Below are 24,128 nucleotides of genomic sequence, written 5' to 3'. Positions count from 1 at the left end.
CAACTATATATATTTCTTGTATATCTCTCTGTAGCAGCGCCACCAGTGCTTTACCTCATTAAGTGGCATATGCAGATTAACAGTAATAAAGTTCTAATCATTGAATGTAGCCCTGCTGTGTCATTTTCTGATCTCGCCTGATCTCTGATTTTCAGTGTAACAATTCATAAAGACCGAATAAAATCGCCAATCGCCAATAAAGCGCATTGAATTTATGAAAGTTTTCCGGGTTACTCAAAATCAACCAAAATACAATAAATGAGGCATTTTATTTCATTGAGTAACGTTCAAAAAAAAAGGACCTTTGAGAGAAAGAGATCGACCTTTCCCAAAGAAGGATAAAATATGACATATGGGCCATATGCTGCTAGTTCACCTGAGCAAACAAATAATGGTTGAAAATACATCATAGAAATGGCTTACGGTATAATACCAGAGTTTTAGCGTACGAGTTTATCACATATCCCTTTTCGTTAAGACGTAGTTCTTCGTCGATCTCTTCGTCGATCAGGCGGTAACTTTTCGCTTAGCATTGTTGAGTTCAATCTTAAGTGCTATAATGACCGACAAAGGTGTGTGTTGATAATTTTTGGATTTTTCCATTTTTACTTGGTTTTCAAATTAAACAAAAACTTAGTATGCTCACTTCAGACCCTTGTTGATGAGCAATGATAACGGGGCGAGCGTAGAATTCGTAAAATACTAAAAAATTTTTTATTGACTTTGTCAATGAAAAGTTTGAAAGGAGTTATTAGACTGGATAGGACTCTATCTAAAATCAATCGCAGTTTTGTTCGAAAAAGAAAAGTCTTCCAGAATATTCACAGAGAAAAATTACAGGTGCATATAAAGTGCCACAGCCCCCACGGCGAAGTCTAAAGGACTTGTACGTACCGCCATTTTTGCTGTTGGACAGGTTTTAAAGCGTAGAGTGATAGCTCAATCATTCAAACCCTTTGCCACTTTAAGTGATGGCTCTTACCAACATGCACCAAAGTTCTGAAAAATCATTGCTATATACAGACAGTGGCGTATCTTTGCTTCTCAGCTAGTTTGTGATGTTATAGTATGCTTAATATATTACACAGGATAGTTAAGCGCCCTGAGTTAAAATTCTTAAAAATACATCTCAAACTAAAATTACCACAATCTAAAAAATATTTATGGTATTTCCAAAAATCCAATATTCTGTTCGTCTGAAGGCAAACAGTATGAAAGTCCGAATCATAACGGCTTAAGAGAAACATAAGCGAAGGATATTACAGAAATCACAGCATGGCTCGAATCGAATAGACTGTCATTAGCTTTAAATTGAAAAGTTACTGACAGATCTATTCTGTTTATCAGAATTGTCAGTACCCCTTTTAATTCCATGATATGTATATGATATCAATTTTCCCCATAAATCCTCTGCTCACATTCAGACTATTTATCGGCGACTGTTCGTTTTCAGTTGCGCGAATCGTCATTTTTATATACTGAAACCAATAGTCTTCTGCTGCTTAGCAGTTTAATATGCACATTTGAACCTACTATCGTGAACGTCGTATTAGCACTGTTCGCCACCGTACGTTTAGCAAACACCCTGTTAATCTTCTCCATATGTCCATGTTTACGGTCGATCCATGTCCATTCTTCTATCTTCATTCTACTACACAAAGTAAATTTTTAAGAATAAACCCTCGTCTCGCTCCTAACACCTACAAAGATTTTCTTTGCTCTTTAGTTTATTGATTGACCTGTTTAGATTACTACTATTGTTAATAGATACCGCTTTGTTCAATCAGCGTGGGTTGAGCAGTTTGCACAATTGGGATTTGGTTCAATATTACGAGCCAAGAGAATTATGGAATTTCACAAATGTATGCTGTTAAAGAATTGATATCGTCTAGTAGAGCATTACTGAAGTACCTCTCGCTACCTTTATCATCAATAGATGAAGTGATGGTAGTTACTGTGCGCTACGTTACGATTTGGCACGCATGAATTTGTTGTACAGAAGGATGTTGTTTAGGAGTTTGTTCTATTATGCGATTGCTGTTATGTCTGGAAAAAGACGCATCGATGTTGGTACCAAACCTCTCATTAATCTTTTTTTTTTTTTAAATGTCTGTTGTAACCAAGATACAACTATACGTCTTAAACTACAGAACGCTTCAGTACCTGCTTGACAATCTGATACACATCTACTTTGACACCTGCTTGCGCCTAAGATCTTATCATTCTCATGATAGTTTTAGTTCAGTTGTATTAATAGTTAAATACCCGTTAATAACCCCGTTTCTCATATAAAAGTATCATTCTCAACAAACTTGAATAAAGAGTATCTTTGTTGTGTCTGGTCATTTTACTGTCTTATTTTATTTTATAAGTCTTTTAAAGTAACTGGATATATCAATGTCTTTACAAGATTGAGTCATAGCCCTAACTACCTTTTTTTGGTTTGGTTTTTCTGCCTTAAGGCTGTGGATTCTTGGGTATTGTATTATCTCTAAGAAAGCTAGCTTCTTATAAAACGATATTGAGCCATAATCGATGAATTCAAAAATACGTTAATATATAGCACGCGTACTTTTATTTAGCGTTAAGTTCATGCAAAGTAGTCAGCTTTCTTTTTATTGTATTTGAAAAGCTATCGGCAATTTCTCATATAACTCTTTTGCTGTATTGAATTGAGCCCCCGCGTATATATGAGGGTATGTTAGCGGGAAAGTGAGAAATATAATGTGCTAAGCGATGAACTGCCAGACTATTATTAAGGACAAGCATTCGAAGAAAGAATAATCTGGCGATCGTATGCCGTTCAGGACTCTTAACTACTATATTGGTCAACATGACTCACTCAGAGTATTTATGAATATTCAAATGACTCGAACTCCAGATTTATTGTTTACTATTGTATATGATCCTTTTCTTCTATCTTTTTTCTCTTATTACGCGCCTCCGTCTTGACATTGATCCCATTCTCTTTATAAAGACCTTGGCTGCTTCTGCAGCTGTGGTCGTTCCATTGTCAAGAATTGCACTAGCAGCAGTTGAAGGTGGTGATGGAATGCTACTATTATTGAAAGCTGATGGTAGCATAACACCATGTTGTTTGATAGAAAAAAAGATTTCCTAAGTGATTATTCAATGCTGCTTTAGTAATTCATGACTCAACCTCTTAGTGAAAAGATGAATGACTTATAGCACAAGAATATTTATTACCCTTAGAAAATTCTCTAACTGCTCTTTCCATTTCCAAAAAGCAAGATTAGGATCTTCTTTTTCGTGTTGCCGCTGCTGCTGTATCATGGATGATAATTCTTGTGATGGTGATGATGACAATAGTTGTTGTTGCTGGAGTAAGCCTTGTTGTTCCAATATGGTATACATAGTATTTTTAACAAATGCCTCACAGGTCATAGCATTATGACAATGGCTGAGATGCGACATATGGTGTAAGTCAGTATTAAGTAACATCATGGAATAAGTGGTAGTGTAAACAATGTCTACAGATCAATGCTGATATGTGTTATATCAGGTTTTTTTCAAAAAGCACAAATCAAAACAGTGAAAACAGCACTTGGCATCTTACCAGCATTCCTGAGTATGGATTGATGGTCTAAATTGAGAGTCTCATAATATCTATTCGAAAATGCTTCTAAAATCCTGTCGATCTCTTGTGCTTCCGCCTTGAGGTACAATTTTGCGCACAACTTCCTAAACAGTGTATGTATTGTATTTAACGTTTGTGACATTCCGTTGATACTGTATTTGACAGCATGATTACCTGAATGCCTCATCAAGCGTCAAGTTACTGAAATCGAAAAAACCCATATAGCATAGCAAAACTTGATGACTAAAAGTATCCCTGTGAAGATAGATTATAAGCAATCATTCTCGTATGAGGACGAAGTTTTGTGTTAATACGTACATTTTACCAAGATAGCCTGCTATCTCTGTATCAGGGATTTCTGAAACTCGAACCTGATTCTTTTTATCAACATTGCTCTCACGATGAATGCTATCGTTGTCATCATTTGCTAGTGGCGAGTAATGATACCAGAAAGACCTTGCGACACTTTCAGCCGTCGCTTCCTTTTCTTCTGTTGCCACTGTTGCTGTTTTAGCAGCTGATTTTTGATGATTGTCAGTACCACTGTTTCCCTTACTAAGGTTGCTACTGCTGCTCGATCTCATTTTCAGTATCGTTGAACGTCTCTCAGAGCATGATTTAGCTGGTAGTATAAGATTTTCCATGGACCCGAAAATGTTATCTTCCACCCCCCACAGTTTAACAGAAGGGGAGAATAGATCACCGTCCTGATAGAAGCTCAACGTTTCTAAATCGGTAATCTTTCTGCTATTAGTAGTCTTTGACCGGATGGGAGGTTTTATCGCCTTTATCTTTTTTGTATCAGCGGATGTAGTAATAGTGGTAGTATTAGTGTTGGAAAGAGTATGGCTTCTATTCCTTCGTAAACTAGACGATCGCTGAGGTGGTACAACTATGTTATGACCGAAAACTGGTTGAAGAAGGACAGCAGGAGCAGCAGTAGCAACACTTGAAGCACTCTTCAATTGAGTCGTCGATTTTACACAAGTTGTCGTTGAATTGTTTGGTGGCGGAAACAATGCGTTAGTATGATTTTTTGTACCATGAGAGTGTACCTTTACTGTTGCCATGTCATCGTTTTCTGCGATATTCTGTTTTTTGCGGGGCAAAGATTTTGATCGGATCGGCAGCTATTTTAAAATTATTTTTTTCAACTTACTACTTCACGTGCCAAACATCAAAGATAATATACGCTCTCGACTTATACAATACCTTTTTGTCTGTCAAAGATGAGGATCTCGACTGTGTGGGTAGTTGTATAGTATGGTTTCGCTGTTGCGTTGGATGGAAGGCCGAGTTGGATCTTCGAGGCACTGGGATTCTGTCTTTAATCTGAGTTATAAGAACCGAAGGTTTCATTTTGCTTTTTGCTGACAATAAGGAAATTGGCTGTTGTTGCTGCTTTGCTTGCTTGTTATCTGAAGTTTCTCGAGGAAGATGAGAAACAATGAGATCAGCCATGACGATTCGAAAACTATTATGAAGATAGTAAACCGAGAATACTTCAAAAAGAACGCTCTAGATCCTGCTTTTTTTTTTTTAAATGGAGAAGAAAAAAAATATATAAAACACACTACAGATTGTACACTCAACAATAGAGAACTGTTGCTCAGTAGTCATACTCTTTAACCATTTCAAGCGTTTTTGACTTTTACTGTTACACGTTGTGTCAGAAAATAAGAGCTATCAGTAACAGAAAATGTTCAAGGTGGAGATCTATTTTAATTTTCCTTTTTGATGTCATATCTTTCTAAAGGATTAGCGTAGAACAATAGCGAGTTAAAAATAGAAGAAGACTCGTAGGGATTTATTAACTTTTGGCTGTAACACAGAGTCTGCAATGGAAGCATAAAGCAAGTGTGTGCAAGGAAATCAGTGGGTTTTTATAAGTAGAGTGTGTAATATCGTTTTTAATGCTGCTCTTCGTGCTCTTTTTCAGATACGGCGCCTGACTTTGTGTGGTAGAAATCCGCACAAAGTATAGGGTCACGTAAGAATCCAGAATTGGATCTTGATAATGCTGGTGAGCTCCCTTGGGATGAAACACCGTTTTGTTCGTTTAAATGATGATGATGGTGGAGCTGATGACCTTGTCGTTGTTGTTGTTGTTGTTGTTGTTGCTGCTGCTGCTTGGATAAAGCATTTCCAATAGCATCGGCCAAGGCTCCAGGAACATGCTCTTTAGTCGGTTCAAAAGTGTCAGCTTTATGCGTTTTGAAATCATGTATCACTTGAATTGGATTGCCAAAGCGTAGTGAAAAATGGTCATCTTGCATGATAGGATCTCGACCTTCTGCTGGTATATCATGCTGTGGAAAAAAATGCTCGCTTGTTTGGTTGTCATTTTGCTGCGTATTCGAAGAGGACATTATGCTTTATCTGAAAGTTTTTTGAAGTTTCGTTGAAAGAAAGTAAATCACGTATAATAATGAAAATGAAAAGAAAAGAGAGAAAGAAAAAAAAAAACTCTATGCATGGTTTATCTACAACTTGGCATATGAACTGAAACCTCCACATACCTAAATAGGTATTACTTTTGGATTTTTCTTTTTCTCTTCAAGTTCAAGATATTCTCCACTATCAATCTTCATTACATCGAAAATAAGCTGATTTGATGGAATAAACTGCATCGATTGCTTCAATAATCTTGACAAAAACACATGCAATCATCCATATCTTATAGCACTGCATTATGACTGAGCTTTCTAAAAGTATAAGCCAATCATCGGCTTTCAGGTTTCTTGTTTAGCATTGAACTTATCTGTGCATGCTGAGTATAGTCTATACTTTTGCTCAATATGGTTGCTTATGGATTATTGAACAATCTAAATCCAATGAGTAGAGACTTGAAGGTTGTTTTCTAGGCATGGGCATAACAAAGGACATACTTCTTCGGATATATCAAGTTTTATCTCGATTCGCAGATCATAATTCATGCAGTAGAACTACATAACACTTTTGGACAGACTAGAAGAAGGAAATGCGTCTGCGACAGCCAAGTTGGCTTATTTCATTCAGGTGCTATAAGCTAGATCAATAGGAAATTGTTGTCTCTGCATGTAAATTGGCATGTGAGATTTGTATGAAAGCAAAAGGTAAATAAAAAGCCATACGATGTCGATCTGTACTTTGAAGAAATCAATTAATCACTTGTCAAGCAGGTTATCAGTAGATATGTGCAGTTTGAAGCTTTATATAATTTGTTTAGTTACATAAAAAGGGCGTTGCAAAAAGACGAGCCGGGTAAGTAGCATCTTTTAAATATTATAATAGTTAAAGGTACAACTGTGAAATCCTTCAATTTTGGTAAACAGAGACTGTTTCGTCTATATATATATACGTATAGTAGATACACTAAGGATAGGCAAATCAATCTATACATTCACTTTCCCAACAAACAGATTTGTTGGTTTCATCTTCTTATACAAGAAGAACTGAATAAAAATCTAAGAGTTACAGAAGGGGCGTGGTTAGTTGAAGTTTCAAATATATACACGTAGCAGATATTTGTAACTTACAATAAAATCAAATAGCAAGGTGCCACAACTGCCTACTAGCCAAGAAAGATTCATCAAGAGATAACTTCTCTCTGTCGATTTCAAAAAGATAGACTAAACTTATAGCACTACATGAGTAACACTGTGAAGAACGAGATTGATTGTGATGTGACTTACAGCAGAGAATAACACATTGCCCATAACAGCACAGAAAAACATACCCATGCTGAGTCCCTCCGTGCTTTGACTCTTCCAATTCTTTGCTAATTGTGGTATACGGCTTCCTACGTACAAGACAGCACTCGTCCATCCCATGACTTGTGGCAGCCATTCGATTTCATTGCCCACTTTGTCTGAATTGTGTACTTGATAGTAACTGTAACACGAGAAAGTTGTCACCAGAAACATGGATAAAAATGAAACTGCATTGAAGAATGCAAAAGCTCTTTGTGATCGCTTGGTGTCTTTATCGGTTTTGCCAATAGATGAAGAATCGTAAGTTGAGACAGGAGTTACAGTTGAGGTAAAAGACGAGGAAGATGACGATAACGTAGCATCTTTTAGTAAAGGAGTGGTTTCTGAAACTGAAGAACTAGAAATTTGTGATTGATGTGGTATATGAACGTGCTCTTCATCACTAAAACTCCTTTTGTGATAATGCTTATGCTGTGATCGCTTCTTCTTATAGTAAAAGACTTGCCAGATCAATGCCATATCCGCAACGGTATAATATAACGCAAGTACGAACATTGTTACTAGCAAATCCTGCATAATAACGCCTAACAAGTTAAACACATCGCCTGCTAACCAGATTACCAAAAAGGTGACCGATAGACCATCACCACTTTTTCTAGTATAATTTTCCCATAATTGTCTATACAACATGAACAGTCGCTATAAGTTAAAAGCAGATGACAGCTTTCCCCTGTGCATATTAAAAAATTTTCTCTTTACGGTGTAAACACAATAAGCCAACATAATATCGACAAGTAGCCCGCTATTGAAGAGGCGTCCATTTTGCTATTGAAATAATTATTTGCTTAAAGGGTAAAGAAGAGTAGAAAAGGGAATAATAGAACAAGAAATAAGCAAATTTAAAAATGTCAATTAAAAGGTCTCAAAAAAAGAAAAAAGAGAGTAAGTTTCATTTCAGTTTCTTTTCTTTTTTTAGGTTGGTTCTTTTTTTTTTAATATTTATATGGACGTTCAGCTTCACGGTTTCAGATAAATAGCCACTTTTAACATCATTTTGCTTTATAAAGTCAGAGCCTTTCTCATTCAGTCAATGATTGAAATGGTTCATTACTCTTTGGGATCCAAACTCGCCAAAAGACTGTATTTTATCATATCCCCTTATTACTTCTCAAGCTTAACATGGTCTGAACATCCTTCTATTTAAACATCACAATTGATCACGTCATCTTTTACTTCAATATTTCTTCCAATTAACTTTTTTTTTTGAAGTTAATTTGTGTTGATGGCATTTTGGCTACAAAAAGACCATGGTGTATAAGTGTTGCATATATATAAAATATAAAAGTATAGGAAATGATACAATAATTTAGAAGTAAGAAATATCGCCAAACTTTTCCTTGTAGCCAGGAATGGTGTATTCTCCCTTTTGAAGTTTCTCTTCAACTTCCTTGGTGATTTCAGGCTTGGCAACGATAATATCTTCAACCTAATTATTGACAAAAAAAAAAGGGTATGTCAGCATATAACTATGTCAACTTGTTTACTGAAAGACACATTACTGTAAGTTGATCAATGGGACGAGAGTTTTCGATATTGCTGAGGGTTGCTTGGAGATCCTTAAGTTCAGTTTCGATCTGTTGAACAGTCTTTTGAGCCTTGGAAACCTATATAAATCAAGGTTTGCATGCATTGTCAATAGTGCTTTTTACCGTATCTATCAATCTTTCTCTCTCTCTAGCTCTCTATCTCTGAGCCTCGTTCAGTATGATTTCTACTTATGGTTTATCTTACAGCTTTATTTTCGAATTGGTCAATGGCCTTTAATTGAGCATCCAAATTGTAAGCAACGGGCTTGAAACCGTTGATAGCCTTTTCAGCTTGGTCAATGACATCTTGATTCTTAAGAATTTTGCGGTAGTGGCTGAAATCGACACTGGTGCTTTGTTCTTTTAATTCACCAAGAACACGCTTAACTTCATCATTACGCTTACGGAATGCTTGAAGAGAAGCGACAGTCTCTTGAGGAAGACTAACGCTTAACTTGGTCCAGTTGATAGCTGCGGCACGAAGTGAAGAGGCCATAGTTGAAATATATCAGAACAGTGGTTAGAAAGATAACAAAAATTACAGAATAAAAAAAAAAAGAGGGGTAATGTTTTCTGGCTCTTTTGTGTATATGTGGGTAGGGTGCACACCTGTTTGTATGAGTGTCGTTTTTCATGCCCTCCACTCTTTTCTTCAAGCTTGGAAAATCCCCTTGCTCACCCCCCACATGCTCGCTTATACGGTGATTTAATTTTAAAGGAGAAAAGCGCTACGTCAGAAAATTAACATCACCGCAGTGGTTCGGTTCGAAAACAGCCTTTTTTCCGGCTTATTCTGTTCGAGATGAACACGTATGAGGAATGAAACAAACTTTAGGATAAAATTTGATGACACATCCCATAAATTTTGGTATTGTTTTGCCTTCCATATTTCCATATTTTTCAAGTTTTAAAAGAGCAAGAAAATGGCAAACGCAAAAAGAAAAAGACCTGCTTCCACTAGAAAAGGTGCAGGATCAGAATCCTCTACACCATCGACACAGGCACGACCACAGTCGTTGCAATCAAATTCCAGTTCACCTGGAGCAGCACTTCCTCCGGCAATTACAAACGACCGACGAAGAGGTCGTAACGATCCATCAACACGCTTAGATCAACAGGAAAGGTTGCGCTTACTTATAGAAACCATCCACAATAACAGAAGAGGAAACCGTGGTGACGGCCAAAGCGCTAGCTCCACTGATGGCGGTAGTCAACCCAATTCATCAAGCCATGTCGCAAACAGTGACACTGATGGTGAGAATGTGAGGCAAACCGAAGGCGGTGAAAGCAGCAGTAGAACTGCACTATCCAGTACGAATATGACCGCTGCTGAAAACTCTGCTGATAGTGGAGACGACAGCGAACACTCTTCTAATAAAAAAAGACCTACCGAGTACAACAAATACACGGATCAAAAGATTATCGATTTTATCAACCTCTGCATTGAAGGTGTACCCGTGCGTACTGCAGCTAAAAAACTAGACATCACCATTAGTTCTGCTTACCGCTACCGTAAATTCTGGAATGAAACAGGTGGCCCACCCAAGCGCCATAAAAAGACGGAAGGCCCCAATGACGACTCTGTATCGGCAAAGTTTTCAGAGGAGCAGACAATGTTTATTGTCGATTTTATTGATGAGTTGGTTGAAAAGCAAGCAGAGGTTCAGGCAGCCAATAATCGTCTGATCGCTGACGCACGTACTGCCGGCCGAGAGATAGATACAAACCAGCTAGCAGAAATACCCAACTGCTCCTTTGGTGATTTGAGGGATATACTCAAGGAAAAGTTTCCTGGCTTTACTGTCAGCACTGCAGTATTACAAAAGCATATCAAAGCTCAGTGTTCTTTTTTTTTGCGACGAATTGAAAGACTTGATGCATTAGCTAGTCGAACAGACATGGACACCATGAGCGTGGTGAGCGATTGGATTGATAGTAGAGATATTGATTTCTTCAGTAACACAGTTTTTGTCGGTCAAGCCACCTTCAACAAAGGTGACGGGAAGAGTACCGGTTTATTCATGAAAAAAATGTCGGGTCATAAAGGACGTAATAAAGGCAACAGCAGTAGCAATGAAAATGGCGATGAAACGGAAATGGAAGACATGGACGATGAGGAAGCTGACAAAGGAGCGGGTGTTTATCAGCCATCCACCTCGAGAGGTACCGTTATCACCCTCTTCGGTGCTATTAGTCCTCAAGGTCTAATTGATGTCAACATTCAAAAGCCACAATTATCAGACGCATATGATACATATCACCATCAACAATTCCAGAACCTTCCGCACGTTAAGCAATTGATACGTGAACAGCAAGAAGAGGATGCTAAAGCAGAAAAGATGCTCAACAATAACGATAACAATGATAACACTAATAGTGTAAGCCCTACTAATATTAGCAACAATAACTACGGTAGCAGCAACAATAATATACCGACTGGCAACTCTGCTCCAACAGCCTACATGGCAAACTGGATTAATAGTACTCCCATGAATCAGCAACAGCATCTGATGGGTAGCAGCTCACAGACCAATATGCTGCATTCCAATAGTTCCGTGAATCCCAGTCACAGCAATCCATCTGCTTTCAGTTTCCAGTTTGTCAATCACGTTTTCCCCACCAATAATAATAACGGCAACAACACCAGCAACACGCGTGCACCTGTAAGTTCCTATCCGCCAGCCAATAATTCAGGTATGAATTTCACCAATAGCAACTTTAGCAGTACGCTTCCTCCACCAAACAATCGCAATATACTCAATATCAACAGCACCAATACCTCTAATCGTAATGATAATACTTCTGAAACATCAGTCGCCGCGGAACCACAAGGACTACGCGAAGAACACAATCGTTACGCTCTGATTGAAAATAATCAATTTTACTTGACTTACCTGAAAAAACTCATGGATCTTTTACGCGCAAAAGGTCGAGGTGGTTGTTATATAGTCATGGACGAATCGATGGTGATTTGTCCTCATTTCTTCAAGACGGTCATTGTTGATGGCGGGTTCCGTTGTGCTTTCTATCCAAATATGGCCAACGTTGCGGACCCAATGGAAAGATTTTGGGCCAGAACTCGTACAAATTTGGACAGATCGGAAAACGCTGAACTTACGTTGACTGCGCGGTTGACAGCTGCATGTAACAAAATTGAGGTAGAAGAATATCAACAATGGATTCGAGATATGGAACCTTTCCATCCCTTACGTTTGGCTGGTGATGGTGATGATAGGCGTTAATCGTACTCATTCAGTAAAATTTTTGCCCGTCCTCCTTTGTCTTACCCCAATTTCATATCTCTTCTTATCTTTTAGCTATATTGCATGCCGAATATTTTTAAGTAATAAAAACATATATATATCGCAACAGTTATGTTACCATCGGTAAGATACCGTTATGGGTGTGAAAAAAAGAAAGGTCTATCGTTTGTCGTTGTTTTTTTCTTTTTTGTTTAATGGTATTGTTCATATACTCTGTTCTGATTTTTACCATGGAGATTAGAGAAATAAAGGAAAAGAAAAAAAGCAAACAAACCTTTGGCACAAGCCTCGACTTGGATAAGCTGTAAAATGTAACTGTATTGACTGAGATAGCTATAATATCCACGAATGGAGAATCCCAAAAAAAAAAAGTCAGTACTCGTATTAAGCACTCAGGTGTACCCGGCAGGCATGAAGTAAGCGGGAGTCCCGTAACTAGTCATCAAAAACCAACTATTCAAAAGGAGCATCTAGGCATGAATTCTGTTTGATATTGATTGTTTGAAAGTAAGGAGAGATTAATTGACACAGTTCACCGAAAGCTTCGTGAAATTTTTGGATTTGGAATTGCCCAGCGTTGAAGGACATCAGTTACTTGGAGAGGTCACAGAACCAATGATATACATTATCCATATACTTTATTGGTTGTATGTTTTGTATGTTTGTTTTCGTTTGAATTCAAGTTATAATTTATTAAGTTCATATAAACTCAAAAACACATGATAGTAAATAGTGAAATATGCGAATATAAGAAAAGAAGAATTAAAGTGAACTGATTCACAAATGTTCCAAGAAATGTCAGCAAAACTATAACGTTATGTAATTTCTACCGTAATTTTTAGGGTAACCGAGGAATAAAGCTGCTGCAAGACAGTGCTTACAAAGCAAACTTCGATATTATTCCTATACCAGCGATATTCCCAGAGATGTTCTACAATGTAGCTTACCGATTCTAATGTATATTTCTCTATAAATGCATCATTTGCTGGCGGTTCCAGATTGAGCGGAGGGTTGTCATGATTGCAGACGAAAGCCAAAGCAGAGGGAAGAGACGACGCGGGAATAGCTGAGTGCTTAGAAGATCATATAAACAAGTAACGACTATATGTGTCAAACGCAAAGATGACGAAAACTGGGTGGTCAGAGGTAAGGGACCTGTGGGACTCCTAGTGTAGCGGACGGACCTGTTAGCTTCTCTTTCACATATCTTTGTGACCAGTACTTAGGACGATACCTGGAGTCAATTTGAAATCGAAAGTATCTTGATATCACTGATTTGAATCCTCCAATGGAGGCACATAGGACCCAGCGCGCTACACAACAAAACCAGAAACACAGATATGCTACGCGCACTACAAATACATGGTATGTAAAAATAGAGAGATCCGTGGATTGAACACGGGACCTAAAGATTTGCAATCTTCCGCTCTACCGCTGAGCTAATCCCTCTTAGTTAATTTTGTTGTTTGCAATTTCGCCTATAAACTATATAGAACAAAGTGATCACGTGACAATAATTGGTTGGCTAGTGTTTCTCCTGCACGTTCGGTATTTGAATGGGTATGATAAAGCGTATATATGCCTACTTGCTTTTACCTAATGTCATTATAACCTTATCAATTTAATACATAGCGGAAGAAGCAGTATCTGTCTCCTCAAAAAATTTACAATTTTTCTAATGTAAAAGGATTGATAGAATTATGGATATCGTTTAGAACCATTTCGATGATGTCGTTAACCCTATCATTTTGAAAAAAAGGTTATATACGAGTATGCCTTCCTCCGTATTCGTATTCGGTTGAACTTGATTCTATCGAGTTGAGACAAAATTGAAAGATACATAAATACTTTACAAATTATTGAGGGCAGTGAAAATGTTCCTGTCGAGCATATACAAAACTTTCTGCAGCATTCGATCAAAGAAATATCCAAATGCTCAATAAAGAACGTTTATGATTACTCTACTGTTTGGTTAAAATATTCCATAAAAAGTAGATTTATTTTCGAAAAGCTGAGCAATTTAGTTCGGCCTTTTCAAACAACTGGTAAATAGCATTAGTTTAGGTAAGAAGCGTACAAAGGTAGCATAAAATATAGTAGGCCAGTAGCTGCTGTGCTAAAATGATATCAAACCATTCTATTTTGCTTTATGATCAGTTTCACCGTTCTTGGCCGTTGAAGTATCAATATTCATATTATTCAAAGGAACTTTCTCGATTATGTCTTCTGCAGGTACTGCAATAGGTTCTGTAGCGCTAGCGCTGACTTTGTTGGCATCTTCAGAGCCGTTATTGTTCTCCTCAACGTTATCATCATTTCCTACAGATTCAGCGTCACTATTACTGATATCGTTCCCTAAGGCATCTTTCTTTGGTGTGGCACGTTGAGCCATCCAATCATACCATTCTTCTTCTGTTTTGCCATTCAATATTCCGATGATCATGATTGACATATTGTCACATCCTACATTACTAGCATCACTTTCAGGCGCTAGACAATCCTCCATGATCTCTTCGCAAATATCCTCTAATCTCATCTTTTGTGCAAGTTTTTCACGAATGTATTGAACGACTTCTTGATTTGACATACAATCCCAAATACCATCACAAGCAAGGACGAAAAACTCATCGTCAGCTGTGATATTGTGCTGAATCACGTCTGGTTTACACGTAACAGCTTGTTCTTCAGGTGATAAAGAGCTGTTTTGTTTAAATTCAAAATCACCTATTGCTCGTGAAAGAGCAAGATTACCTTTATTTTTATAATATCAGATAAAGATCAGCCTTTGTAATACTATTGTTGAAAATTGCTACTTCTTACCATTGACTCGTCCAAATTCAACGAAACCTCCAGCGTTTGTAATACGTTGACTTTCCTTCGCATCAGATGGTTTGTGGTCATACGATAATGCTTTATGTTTGCCTGATATACTGATAATGGCTCTTGAATCACCTGCATTAGCCACATATATTGTTTTACGGTCAGGAGTCACTAACGCGGTGACCGCTGTACACCCTGAAGGATCATACGCGAAATTAGGATCTATATCAACAATTGCATCGTTTAGCTATCCGTTTCAAAGCAAAAAATACACGCAAAAGAATGTAGATTGTAATTGTACCTTCTAAAAGTTCTTTATCTAATTCTTTAAAAGCGGCTGTAAGTGCTTTCTCGTACTCTTTCTTTGCAAAGTAAGGGTTATTTATCACACGGTGATGCAGATTCTCTCCAGTATATTGTGCAATTGTAGAGCCTATTCTTATTAATTGATAATAACAATAAATGTAAATGAACCAGCGCTTCTCGTCATATAAGGATGAACACCACTCAATATGCCTCTACCTCCGTGACCATCATAAACGCCAAAAAAGCTGGCATTCGTGCCATCCACATCTAATTCGGTGCAATGAGCATCTTCCATGCCTTGAATAGGTGGTGTCAGCAAGATAAATGAGGTAAGACTAAGTAAACAGATAGTGCGCCGTTCATAGCAAACCTTCAGAAAGAGCACTTACTTATTCTCCAGCCTTGCATGGCGGAGACTCCATATATGAAATGAGAGTCTTTCCCTTGATGTGTTAATTTATCAACTACGGGTGCTGATAATGTTTGTCCCATCAATAATCGTTGTTCTTTGAAAGCTTTTCTGAGTTAGGAATAGAGGACCATAAAGTAAAGAGCAATAGCAGACATGAGAAAGGAAAAGATCGAAGATAACCAAAAAAGAAAAAAAGAAAAGATTGACGTAAGTTATTATGAGTTGTGAGACAAGCGCTTGTAAATCTCCTCAAGCAGATCAGAGACTTTTATACACATACAATCGTTTGTATCGTTTTAATAATTCAGGCTCGTATCTAGGTTTCTTTTTCTTTTTGAGCTTCTTAATAATAGAGAAAAGGTCCAGCTTTTTATAGTTCGTTAGACGCTTGACCAAGAGAAAATATTGAAATTTCTCTAAGTATGCCCAAATCGAAGTAAAAAAGAAAAAAAGGAAGGTGTTGAAAATTGTGTTTTTGTGTAACTTCCTTAAAAAGAAGACCGGTCTGATTTTTTTTTTTTTCTTTTAAAAAGAGTCTGTTATATGGATACACTACGATTGGATCGCATTTAAATATTGTACAGGACATGTATTTAGGCACTTTCTGAAGTTTGCTGTTTCTTGGGTATCACTTCTGTTTTAAGTACTCTATTCGTCTTTTTGCGTGGTGAAGGTGCTGTACATGTAAACAAAACAAAGGAACAGTCAATGGTGAGAAGGGTCGCTACAAGCGCTTCTCTTTTACAACATACCATGCTTGTTTTCTCTAACATAGAACTTCCGTAAAAGAATAACTGCTTCCTCATAAAAAAAGTCTCCTTCTGAAGGATAACATTTCGATCGGGATGTATTCAGTCGTTCACTATATGACATTGGTGTGAGTTAATTATTGTAAACAATGTAACCGGTGTTAAAGCATCCATTTTTACTCTGAATTGATCTTGAAGACAGATCCATTGCCCCCAAACTTGTCATTCCCACAACCATAATATACATGTCGAATACCAACTTGTCGAAGTGCCGATGCGCACATTACACATGGTTCTACTGTAACATATAAATCAATCCTGCTGAAAGTCTCCACGTCATATTGTTTCAAGATATCATCAATGGCTTCAAATTCAGCATGCCTTGTAGCCTATCAGTATTTTGATTCAGTTTCGAAAGCAAAAGAATGTTGGTCGAATTGGCAGATGCTCTTACATTATATGTGGCATTAGGCTTATTACTGCCTCTTGCAATAATCTCTTTATTATCCAACACAAAAACACAGCCGACAGGAACTTCCAGGTTGTCATAAGCCTCTTGAGCCACAATTAAGGCTTCTTTCATGAAATTTGGATCATATTTGGACATTTTGACAATAAGATCTAAAAGGATGTCAGTCAGTGTAGAGGCACGTTGATTCAAATGGCTGACATTTCCAGTCAAAAATGAATTCCCGCAATTGACAGATCTAGTTGTACAGTAATGCTTTTACTGCGTAAGGATAAATCTTCAAAACCTCGTTACAGTTATGGCTGGAACAGCTTCAAGTGCTTGCATTGGGCTATCTAAACGAACGATGCTTCCAATATTATCCATTACATCTGAGTGTCTGTGATGTGTACTTTAGAAACAATCAATAGTCAAAGAAGGCCTTATAGAGATATTTCTGACGTTAAGGGAGTCCATGAATCGCCTGTCTTTGTTCAATTAATGAGTCCGTGATGAGATTGTTGTCTCTCGTTTGATCCTTGAAGAGCCAGCATCTGTTTATTCTCACTAATAGATAATCATCATCACTGTTCATCATGTTTTTCATATTGTAAAAAACGCTCGCTATCCTGATATTTATGACATTTATACATTTTATTGAAAATATTTGTTTTCACTTTGGGTTCATTGATTTACTTTATCCTCGGGACGGCAGCCTCCAATAGTTATCTCGTGCCTTGCTATCAATAGCACTTGGATTTAAAAATGCACTCTAGCCATCATCGAAAAAGTTTTTGCTTGGAACATATGGAAAAAATCTTAAATTGACCAAAATACTTCAATGTACTTGTTGTTACAAAACGATCAATATGAAGCTATGGATGTGTGGCTTTGAACAAAGGTTCAATAAAACTTTTCATCTAATTCATTGGAAGGGATATACGGCTTGTCCTTTATTCTTTTTCTATCACCATTCCAACAGCTTAGTTGCATTAGGCTTCGATATAATGCTCAAAAAGTAAGGTTGCGGATGTCTGTCAGTGCAAACATACAAATGACATACTTATAATTACTGCCGTATCCAATAAAAAAAGGGCAATGAATAAGAGACATGGTAAAGGTTTATTTCAGATAAGTTCAATAGAAAAGAAGAAAATATAGTGGGTTATATTGTACAGTCATAGCGGAAAGCAAATGATAGATTATAAAGGTAAAGAGGAAAATAATAAATAAAATGATGAAAAAGGAACGGGGAATCATATAAAATAAATAAAGTTGCGAAAAAAATTTTTGTATCGTCGGCAGTCGAGTTCGTTGTTATTGCATTGTCGTTTGCTAGTTAAGTAGATTTCTGGAGAGTTCCTTCAGAAGCAGTTGTTGCAGTTATGGTATTGGTAGTAGTATCTGGTCCAGCAGTAATAGCAGCTATTTTTTCTTGCTGCAAAGCACCGGTGGCGTCTTTCGAAGCATTATGATTGTCATTATTCTGGGCTGAGGCTGGTGGTCCATTCTTATGAATGATTTCAACATAATTAGCAGGGAACATGCCCATTGTTCCATCTCTCAATCGTCCTCTCCACCATTGACTTGTCTGATTCGTGATAGGATCTAGCTTGGATATAATAGCTACTATATCTCCTTTTTTTAGCGTCATTTCTGTTGCTGATTCTGCATTAAAGTCATACATAGCTCGAGCAAACTCTAATTTGGAAGGGTCAATACCTGCCAATGGATTAGTAGCAGGGTTGGCAGGAGTATTGCCCTGCAAAGCCATTTGCCGTTTTTGTTGTCGTTCTATGGCTTTGATCAGTTTATGCATCATGTAAGGTAAACCAACCACCATGGCAAAGAAAATGATAAGTGGTTTACGGGACATCTTTGGTCCTGCTGCTGCTGTTGCTGCTGCTGCTGTTTTCTGTTCGAATTGCTGGAAATCTGCAAAGTTGAGTTCCATTGCTTTGGCTGAAAGCAGCCTACCGGTGATTTTATAAAACATCTTCTTGACCAGTCGATAGAGTGCAAAGATACTGAACACTTGTCCAAGATAGTTTTTCAAGAAACCCAACTGTTCTGCTACACCTACCATGGCCATGAAACTTGAATGTGTGGCCATAAAAGTAGATTCCAGCATTTGTGCGAAACCTCCAAATGAGCCGACAATACTTTCAATAACTTCGAATGTAGACCGAGTGCCCATCTCCATTCGCTGTGTAAGACTCATATCTTCAGGCCCAGCACCTGGTGGACCGAATCGATTGCCATAACCACCACCGTATCGATTCATGCCGTAGCCTCCATAACTTCCATAACCACCATATCCGCCTCCATAACCACCATAACTACCATAGCCACCGTAACTGCCACCATAACCACCATAACTGCTTCCAAATCGATTATACGACCCCAAACCGCCATAGCCGTTTCCATATCCGGAAGTGTAACCGCTACCTAAAGAGCCATATCCTGTGTTGCCAATGGCTATTTAAAACGATTTAGAAAAAAGGGCTGAGGTTAGCTCCTTTTTGAAAAAGCAACGTCCAAGATTAACAAACTGAATGCCCGGTAATGGTTAAAACTTACAAGTTGGTCTCGCTGGAGAAGCTGTTGTATCTAAAGTTGTTGTTGTTGTATTCGTAGATCTAGCAGGAACATCTGGAGCTGCATTCGTTGAACAGCATGATGCTGCAGTTGTAGGTGAAGTTACAACTGCTGTATTGGCATTGGCATTGTTCACTTCCCAAGGTTTTGGAGGTGATGGCATTTTTTTTTTCTTTTTTCAAAGGCCAAGAAAATTGACTATTACAAAAAATCGATATACAAGAAACTGACTGTGACTTGAAGAATGTATTGCCGTACTTATAAAGAAAGGGCCTACTTGAGCAGTACAATGGAGAAGCAAAGAGTTTCTTTAAAAATGTGTGAAATTGTTATGACAAATAGCCATTCAAAGCTCTTAAAAGGACGTCACCGGCGGTTTCTCATTGGTTCAAAATAAGCAACGGCTCAAATCATAAAGATGAGTGACATAAATAGAAATCTCAATGATTTGATTTCTTTTTAGTCTGAGCGAAAACGATTCGATAGTCAGTCGGCACATCATTATGTCTGGGGCCGTCTCTACACATTATATTATCATAAAAGATCGAAGGTCTAGAAACAGACTTTGCAGTAGAAATTGACCAGTAGCAAAACTTGAGCTTATGTTTGCCAACAGGAGAAGGTGACATGGAAACCTGTGGTAATGATAAATCCTAAGAACAGGAAAATGCCTTTTCTGTTTCAATATAATTTATTAAAATTTTTAAAATTGAGCCGGTTGTCAGCAAACACTCCAAACTGCTGAAGGATGATAACCTTAGTAAAACCATTTAAAATTGTTTCTTTTAATATTAGCAATGAGCGCCGTCTGTTAAACAGCCGGAAAACAATATTGAAGTAGGGAGCATTGACCCACTTACTCCACATTCTTTACGTAATGCAATGGCTCGATTCTGATCTTAAAGCGGGAAGATGTAGGGCGGGCTTTCCCGCACAACGGAAAACAGGCAAGAAGTTTATTTTTCCTTTGTGATGTATACTGAGGATGATCGTTTACTTTTTCCTTTTCTTTCTTTCAGATTTTAGACCCGTCTGAAACTTTTTTTTTATTTTATTTTATTATTACAGAAGTAGCTTCATTATTAATAGCTCTTATACATCCTACCGTCAGTCTCTTCATTAGAAATATAATTTTTTCATCCAAGAATTTCAAAAATTCATGGACTTTTCCTGGGTGGACGACCGGCAGAATAATTATATCAAGCACTCTACGTCACCCTCCTCTGGTTCCTCTTCTATCAGGTAATCTTTTGATTTTTTTTATTATTTTTCTCAAACTAGTCGAAAAGCTCGATGAATAATAGTGTCAATTATTCCCATATAACATTCTAGATTATCAAATGATATGGATATCAACACAATGAATACTCGATTAGCACCATCAGCACCCTTTTCTACTTCACAAGACTCTTCTGCAATGTCTCCTTTGCGAAGATCGCGTGCCGATACTATGCCGTCGCAATCTTCTGTCTTTCCTTATGCCAGTGATTTAGTCGCAAGTCTGAATAATGCAAAAGATACTACTTCAACCAACAGCAGTAACAGCAACATCGTGGGAGGTTTACCTTCTACCTCTCTACGTCATCGTTCTGGTTCTGTTACGTTACCCCACCACTACTCGCACATGCCATTGGACCGTACAGCAGCAGAAGCTACAAGCTCATCAAGTCATGTGTACGATCCCTCAAGTCCAATGGACGAAAATGCAACCAGTACGATTGCTTCGACTCTTGCATCGTTAGGTTTGGACGACAACACTACCACTGCGAATGGTTCAGCAACAACAGCTAGCTCGCTTGATCATTCTCAACATCCTATCCACCGTGGAAGGTCTTATACTATCACTGGCCCTTCGCCGTTATCATCCTCTACAACGGCTGATTTATTAGCGTCTAGTAGTCTTCATCATCAGCAGCAGCCGTCATCACGGCTTACTGCTTCCTTCAATCCTTTCTCACCTCACGCGCGCTCAAACTTACTGTTGCAACAAAATCGTCCTCGTGCCATCAGTTTAAATATGGGGGAAATGGGTACTGGGCCTTTTTCGCCCTTTATGATGTCTTCGCCTACTTCTTCACATCTTTCTACGCCGAATGCTACGGGTAATACTGTATCTGCAGCAGGTGTGGCGACAGGAAAGAATGCAATGCCTTCTTCACGACTTCGAATGCAACACAATGCTACTGATAGTATGAGTGCGAATAACAGTTTGTATAGCAGCAATAGGTTGGAAAAAGAGCAGGTAAGTTGTTAGGGGACTTTCAGAAAGAGAGGATGATTCTCTTTTGACTGACCTCTTTTTTTTTTTTTTGTCAATCAAAGGAATCTTTTCATCCACCGGATGATCTACTGATGAATAATAACAGTGACACATCGCCTTCTTCCTTATCGAATCATCAAGCGCAACTTACAGTCCCTTCACGTGCGTTATGGCTCGGCAATATTAACCCTAGTATCAGTGTAGCTGACCTCACGACGCAATTTTCAATTTACGGACAAGTGGAAAGTGCGAGAATCCTCTCAGATAAAGAATGCGCCTTTGTGAATTTTCTGACGGTCGAATCAGCGATAGCAGCCAAAAATGATTTAGAAACACGTTTGGGTTCTAAATTAGGAGGCACCCCCGTCAGAGTAGGATTTGGTAAAGCCGATGTCAATTTAGCCATGGCCTTGACCAACGACACAGGGCCGAATGCTCAAGGGCCTACACGTGCCTTGTGGGTCGGCAATATTCCTGCCAACATGAACGCCAACGTTCTGCGCAACATTTTTGGCACGTTTGGTGTGATTGAGTCTGTCCGCGTGCTGTCTCATAAAAATTGCGGGTTCATCAATTTTGAACACCAAGAGGATGCTGTCAGGGCAAGGAAAGCTTTGCAGAATAAGGAAATTCTGGGCGCAGGCACGGGCACCGTACGCATCGGGTTCGCCAAGGTGCCTTCACCGAATGCATCGAACGAAGAATTGAATGACGAAAGTAGGATGCTGAGAGATCCTTATCCTCTGCAGCCGCCACAACCACAACCACAGCTACAGCCACAGCCACAGCCACACATGCCATTTCCAGCGGCTGCTTATTCTCCACAGCATCTCCCTCCTGCGGGAGCCATGCCCTATCCGATACAGCCACCGTTGCCTGTGATCACGAATAACAACGATTACCAAGCGGCACAATGGGCTACGGCTATCATGATGACGAATATGATGTTGAATGCATCCGGTCAGCAACAGACGACACAACCTAGTCTGTATAAAGCCATTGCTTCAGAACGACAGCTGATCATGCAACAACTTGGACAGGAGCCTTCTGAAAAGATGAAAGAAGATCGTGTCCCTCTCACCTACATTACGGCTACGCCTGTCGTGCCCGAGTGGACGGCCGATAGAAAATTAGAGCCTCTTCGATTACGTGAAATGAGAAAGAAACTAGAGAGCGAAGAGCAGCAGCCCAATGTATTAGAGGAAGTAGAAGCGATTGCTGCTGAATGCATGGATGAAATAGTGGAATTATGTAGTGGTACGTGTTTGTGTGTCTCTTCTATTGGGAAAAGAAGAAGGGGGAGGAGGGAGTGGGAGGAGAAAGGACCCCAAAAGGAAATGATGGGTGTGAATCAAGAGCCCCCACCATGGAGGGAAAAAAAAACTCATCCTATTCCCCGCTTCCATGTTTTTTAGATTACATTGGTAATACAGTCATTCAAAAATTATTCGAACTTTGCTCGGAAGAAACAAAGTTGAAAATGCTGGAAAAAATTGCTCCTTACCTGGCATCGATAGGTGTGCATAAAAACGGGACTTGGGCAGCTCAAAAGATCATTGATTTCTCCAACACACCTGAGCAAATACAATGCGTTCGCCAGCATATTGCACCGTACGTGCCACTTTTACTCTTGGACCAATTCGGTAATTATGTCGTGCAATGCTGTTTACGCAAAGGCTCACATGAGAATCAGTATATTTTTGACGCTATTGTGGATAAATGCTGGGAGATTGGACAAGGACGTTTTGGCGCCAGAGCCGTGCGCTCCATACTCGAAAGTTCGATTGTGACGAAAGAACAGCAAGTCTACGTTGCGGCGGCCATTGTACAGAATACCGTTTTACTCACGACCAACGCCAATGGCATTTTACTGCTCAATTGGTTTTTAGACACATCTGGATTACCCGAACGCTACCGCGTCTTATGCCCAAGGCTTTTACCCTACTTGAATAAACTCTCTTCACATAAATTAGGTTCTTTGACGGTGAGTAAGATAGTACAGCAACAAGAAGATGCAGAAGCATCGAATTTGTTATTGAACTCTTTAACAGAGAAGGCAAGAGCCGATATACTTAGTCATAGTAATAATAACAGCAGCAGCAGTAACAGTAATAGTAAGCAGCATCACACCAGCAGCAACAAAAAGTAGTGACATCCTTTGTACCTTTTTCTTTTTTAAGTTAAAAAAAACCCAGCTGTTTGATACGAAAACCTCCATTCATCCTATACACATTTATACATATTCTCTTTTTTTTTTTTTTTTTTTTACTACACCTACTCCTATTACTACTGCCACCACTACCGCCATTACACTAGCACGAACACTACAATCTAACCATCACTACTACCTCTATTTACGATATTATCGCTTTGTTCCACGTCATTTTTGTTTGATA

At 38.5% G+C, this 24,128-nt stretch overlaps 10 protein-coding genes and 1 non-coding gene across 11 annotated transcripts; 3 read left to right on the top strand and 8 right to left on the bottom strand.

Annotated features, from left to right (window-relative positions):
- Positions 1 to 2,840: 2,840 nt before the first annotated feature.
- BDF20DRAFT_558669 (uncharacterized protein) lies at positions 2,841 to 5,283 on the bottom strand. The gene is made up of 6 exons (XM_053075743.1): positions 4,811 to 5,283; positions 3,917 to 4,728; positions 3,773 to 3,853; positions 3,578 to 3,702; positions 3,208 to 3,491; positions 2,841 to 3,117 (listed from the first exon to the last, which is right to left on the bottom strand). Exons 1-6 carry the CDS (start codon positions 5,057 to 5,059, stop codon positions 2,917 to 2,919), a joined length of 1,752 nt encoding a protein of 583 aa, XP_052935600.1. The 5' UTR covers positions 5,060 to 5,283; the 3' UTR covers positions 2,841 to 2,916.
- Positions 5,284 to 5,508: 225 nt separating this feature from the next.
- On the bottom strand, positions 5,509 to 5,967 carry BDF20DRAFT_836132 (uncharacterized protein; the record flags this gene model as incomplete). The annotated part of the gene is made up of 1 exon (XM_053078924.1): positions 5,509 to 5,967. The coding sequence occupies one exon, from the start codon at positions 5,965 to 5,967 to the stop codon at positions 5,509 to 5,511; it is 459 nt and encodes a 152-aa protein (XP_052935599.1).
- A 1,113-nt stretch (positions 5,968 to 7,080) lies between these two features.
- BDF20DRAFT_821315 (PQ loop repeat-domain-containing protein) lies at positions 7,081 to 8,111 on the bottom strand (the record flags this gene model as incomplete). Its single annotated transcript, XM_053077607.1, has 4 exons — positions 7,081 to 7,209; positions 7,273 to 7,538; positions 7,689 to 7,969; positions 8,050 to 8,111. The coding sequence occupies 4 exons, from the start codon at positions 8,109 to 8,111 to the stop codon at positions 7,081 to 7,083; spliced, it is 738 nt and encodes a 245-aa protein (XP_052935598.1).
- A 545-nt stretch (positions 8,112 to 8,656) lies between these two features.
- BDF20DRAFT_836130 (uncharacterized protein) lies at positions 8,657 to 9,372 on the bottom strand (the record flags this gene model as incomplete). Its single annotated transcript, XM_053078923.1, has 3 exons — positions 8,657 to 8,776; positions 8,850 to 8,954; positions 9,082 to 9,372. The coding sequence occupies 3 exons, from the start codon at positions 9,370 to 9,372 to the stop codon at positions 8,657 to 8,659; spliced, it is 516 nt and encodes a 171-aa protein (XP_052935597.1).
- A 283-nt stretch (positions 9,373 to 9,655) lies between these two features.
- BDF20DRAFT_874106 (uncharacterized protein) lies at positions 9,656 to 10,276 on the top strand. Its single transcript, XM_053081249.1, has one exon. It carries the CDS (start codon positions 9,723 to 9,725, stop codon positions 9,984 to 9,986), a length of 264 nt encoding a protein of 87 aa, XP_052935596.1. The 5' UTR covers positions 9,656 to 9,722; the 3' UTR covers positions 9,987 to 10,276.
- Positions 10,277 to 10,651: 375 nt separating this feature from the next.
- Positions 10,652 to 11,977, top strand: BDF20DRAFT_801552 (uncharacterized protein; the record flags this gene model as incomplete). Its single annotated transcript, XM_053076394.1, has 3 exons — positions 10,652 to 10,883; positions 10,980 to 11,180; positions 11,811 to 11,977. Coding segments are annotated over 3 exons (600 nt in total), but the record flags the coding sequence as incomplete, so codon positions are not given.
- A 1,539-nt stretch (positions 11,978 to 13,516) lies between these two features.
- BDF20DRAFT_t96 lies at positions 13,517 to 13,588 on the bottom strand. Its single transcript has one exon. It is a non-coding gene; the product is annotated as a tRNA-Cys (tRNA).
- A 688-nt stretch (positions 13,589 to 14,276) lies between these two features.
- On the bottom strand, positions 14,277 to 15,757 carry BDF20DRAFT_820695 (phosphatase 2C-like domain-containing protein; the record flags this gene model as incomplete). The annotated part of the gene is made up of 5 exons (XM_053077556.1): positions 14,277 to 14,890; positions 14,960 to 15,181; positions 15,261 to 15,392; positions 15,482 to 15,562; positions 15,655 to 15,757. The coding sequence occupies 5 exons, from the start codon at positions 15,755 to 15,757 to the stop codon at positions 14,277 to 14,279; spliced, it is 1,152 nt and encodes a 383-aa protein (XP_052935594.1).
- Positions 15,758 to 16,602: 845 nt separating this feature from the next.
- BDF20DRAFT_820492 (cytidine deaminase-like protein) lies at positions 16,603 to 17,033 on the bottom strand (the record flags this gene model as incomplete). Its single annotated transcript, XM_053077547.1, has 2 exons — positions 16,603 to 16,815; positions 16,881 to 17,033. 2 exons carry the CDS (start codon positions 17,031 to 17,033, stop codon positions 16,603 to 16,605), a joined length of 366 nt encoding a protein of 121 aa, XP_052935593.1.
- Positions 17,034 to 18,213: 1,180 nt separating this feature from the next.
- On the bottom strand, positions 18,214 to 19,635 carry BDF20DRAFT_836127 (Peroxin 13, N-terminal region-domain-containing protein; the record flags this gene model as incomplete). The annotated part of the gene is made up of 2 exons (XM_053078922.1): positions 18,214 to 19,352; positions 19,455 to 19,635. 2 exons carry the CDS (start codon positions 19,633 to 19,635, stop codon positions 18,214 to 18,216), a joined length of 1,320 nt encoding a protein of 439 aa, XP_052935592.1.
- Positions 19,636 to 20,313: 678 nt separating this feature from the next.
- Positions 20,314 to 23,999, top strand: BDF20DRAFT_874074 (uncharacterized protein). The gene is made up of 4 exons (XM_053081248.1): positions 20,314 to 20,714; positions 20,805 to 21,714; positions 21,795 to 22,989; positions 23,148 to 23,999. Exons 1-4 carry the CDS (start codon positions 20,632 to 20,634, stop codon positions 23,879 to 23,881), a joined length of 2,922 nt encoding a protein of 973 aa, XP_052935591.1. The 5' UTR covers positions 20,314 to 20,631; the 3' UTR covers positions 23,882 to 23,999.
- Positions 24,000 to 24,128: the final 129 nt, after the last annotated feature.

The sequence above is a fragment of the Mycotypha africana genome, assembly GCF_025528875.1.
Source record: "Mycotypha africana strain NRRL 2978 chromosome Unknown BDF20scaffold_6, whole genome shotgun sequence".
Classification (NCBI taxonomy): Eukaryota; Fungi; Mucoromycota; class Mucoromycetes; order Mucorales; family Mycotyphaceae; genus Mycotypha; species Mycotypha africana.
The sequence above is the reverse complement of the archived record's forward strand: the minus strand, read 5'-3'. Positions and strand labels throughout refer to the sequence as shown.

Bases quoted from the DNA above. Each gene is read 5' to 3' on its own strand.
- BDF20DRAFT_558669 (XM_053075743.1), bottom strand. From the start codon at position 5,059: ATGGCTGATCTCATTGTTTCTCATCTTCCTCGAGAAACTTCAGATAAC. The intron at 3,854-3,916 runs GTACGTATTAAC...CTATCTTCACAG, and splicing joins GCAGGCTATCTTGGTAAAAT to GGATACTTTTAGTCATCAAG. The intron at 3,703-3,772 runs GTAATCATGCTG...TACACTGTTTAG, and splicing joins ACGCTTGATGAGGCATTCAG to GAAGTTGTGCGCAAAATTGT.
- BDF20DRAFT_874106 (XM_053081249.1), top strand. From the start codon at position 9,723: ATGACACATCCCATAAATTTTGGTATTGTTTTGCCTTCCATATTTCCA.
- BDF20DRAFT_874074 (XM_053081248.1), top strand. From the start codon at position 20,632: ATGGACTTTTCCTGGGTGGACGACCGGCAGAATAATTATATCAAGCAC. The intron at 20,715-20,804 runs GTAATCTTTTGA...ATAACATTCTAG, and splicing joins TCTGGTTCCTCTTCTATCAG to ATTATCAAATGATATGGATA. The intron at 22,990-23,147 runs GTACGTGTTTGT...CATGTTTTTTAG, and splicing joins AATAGTGGAATTATGTAGTG to ATTACATTGGTAATACAGTC.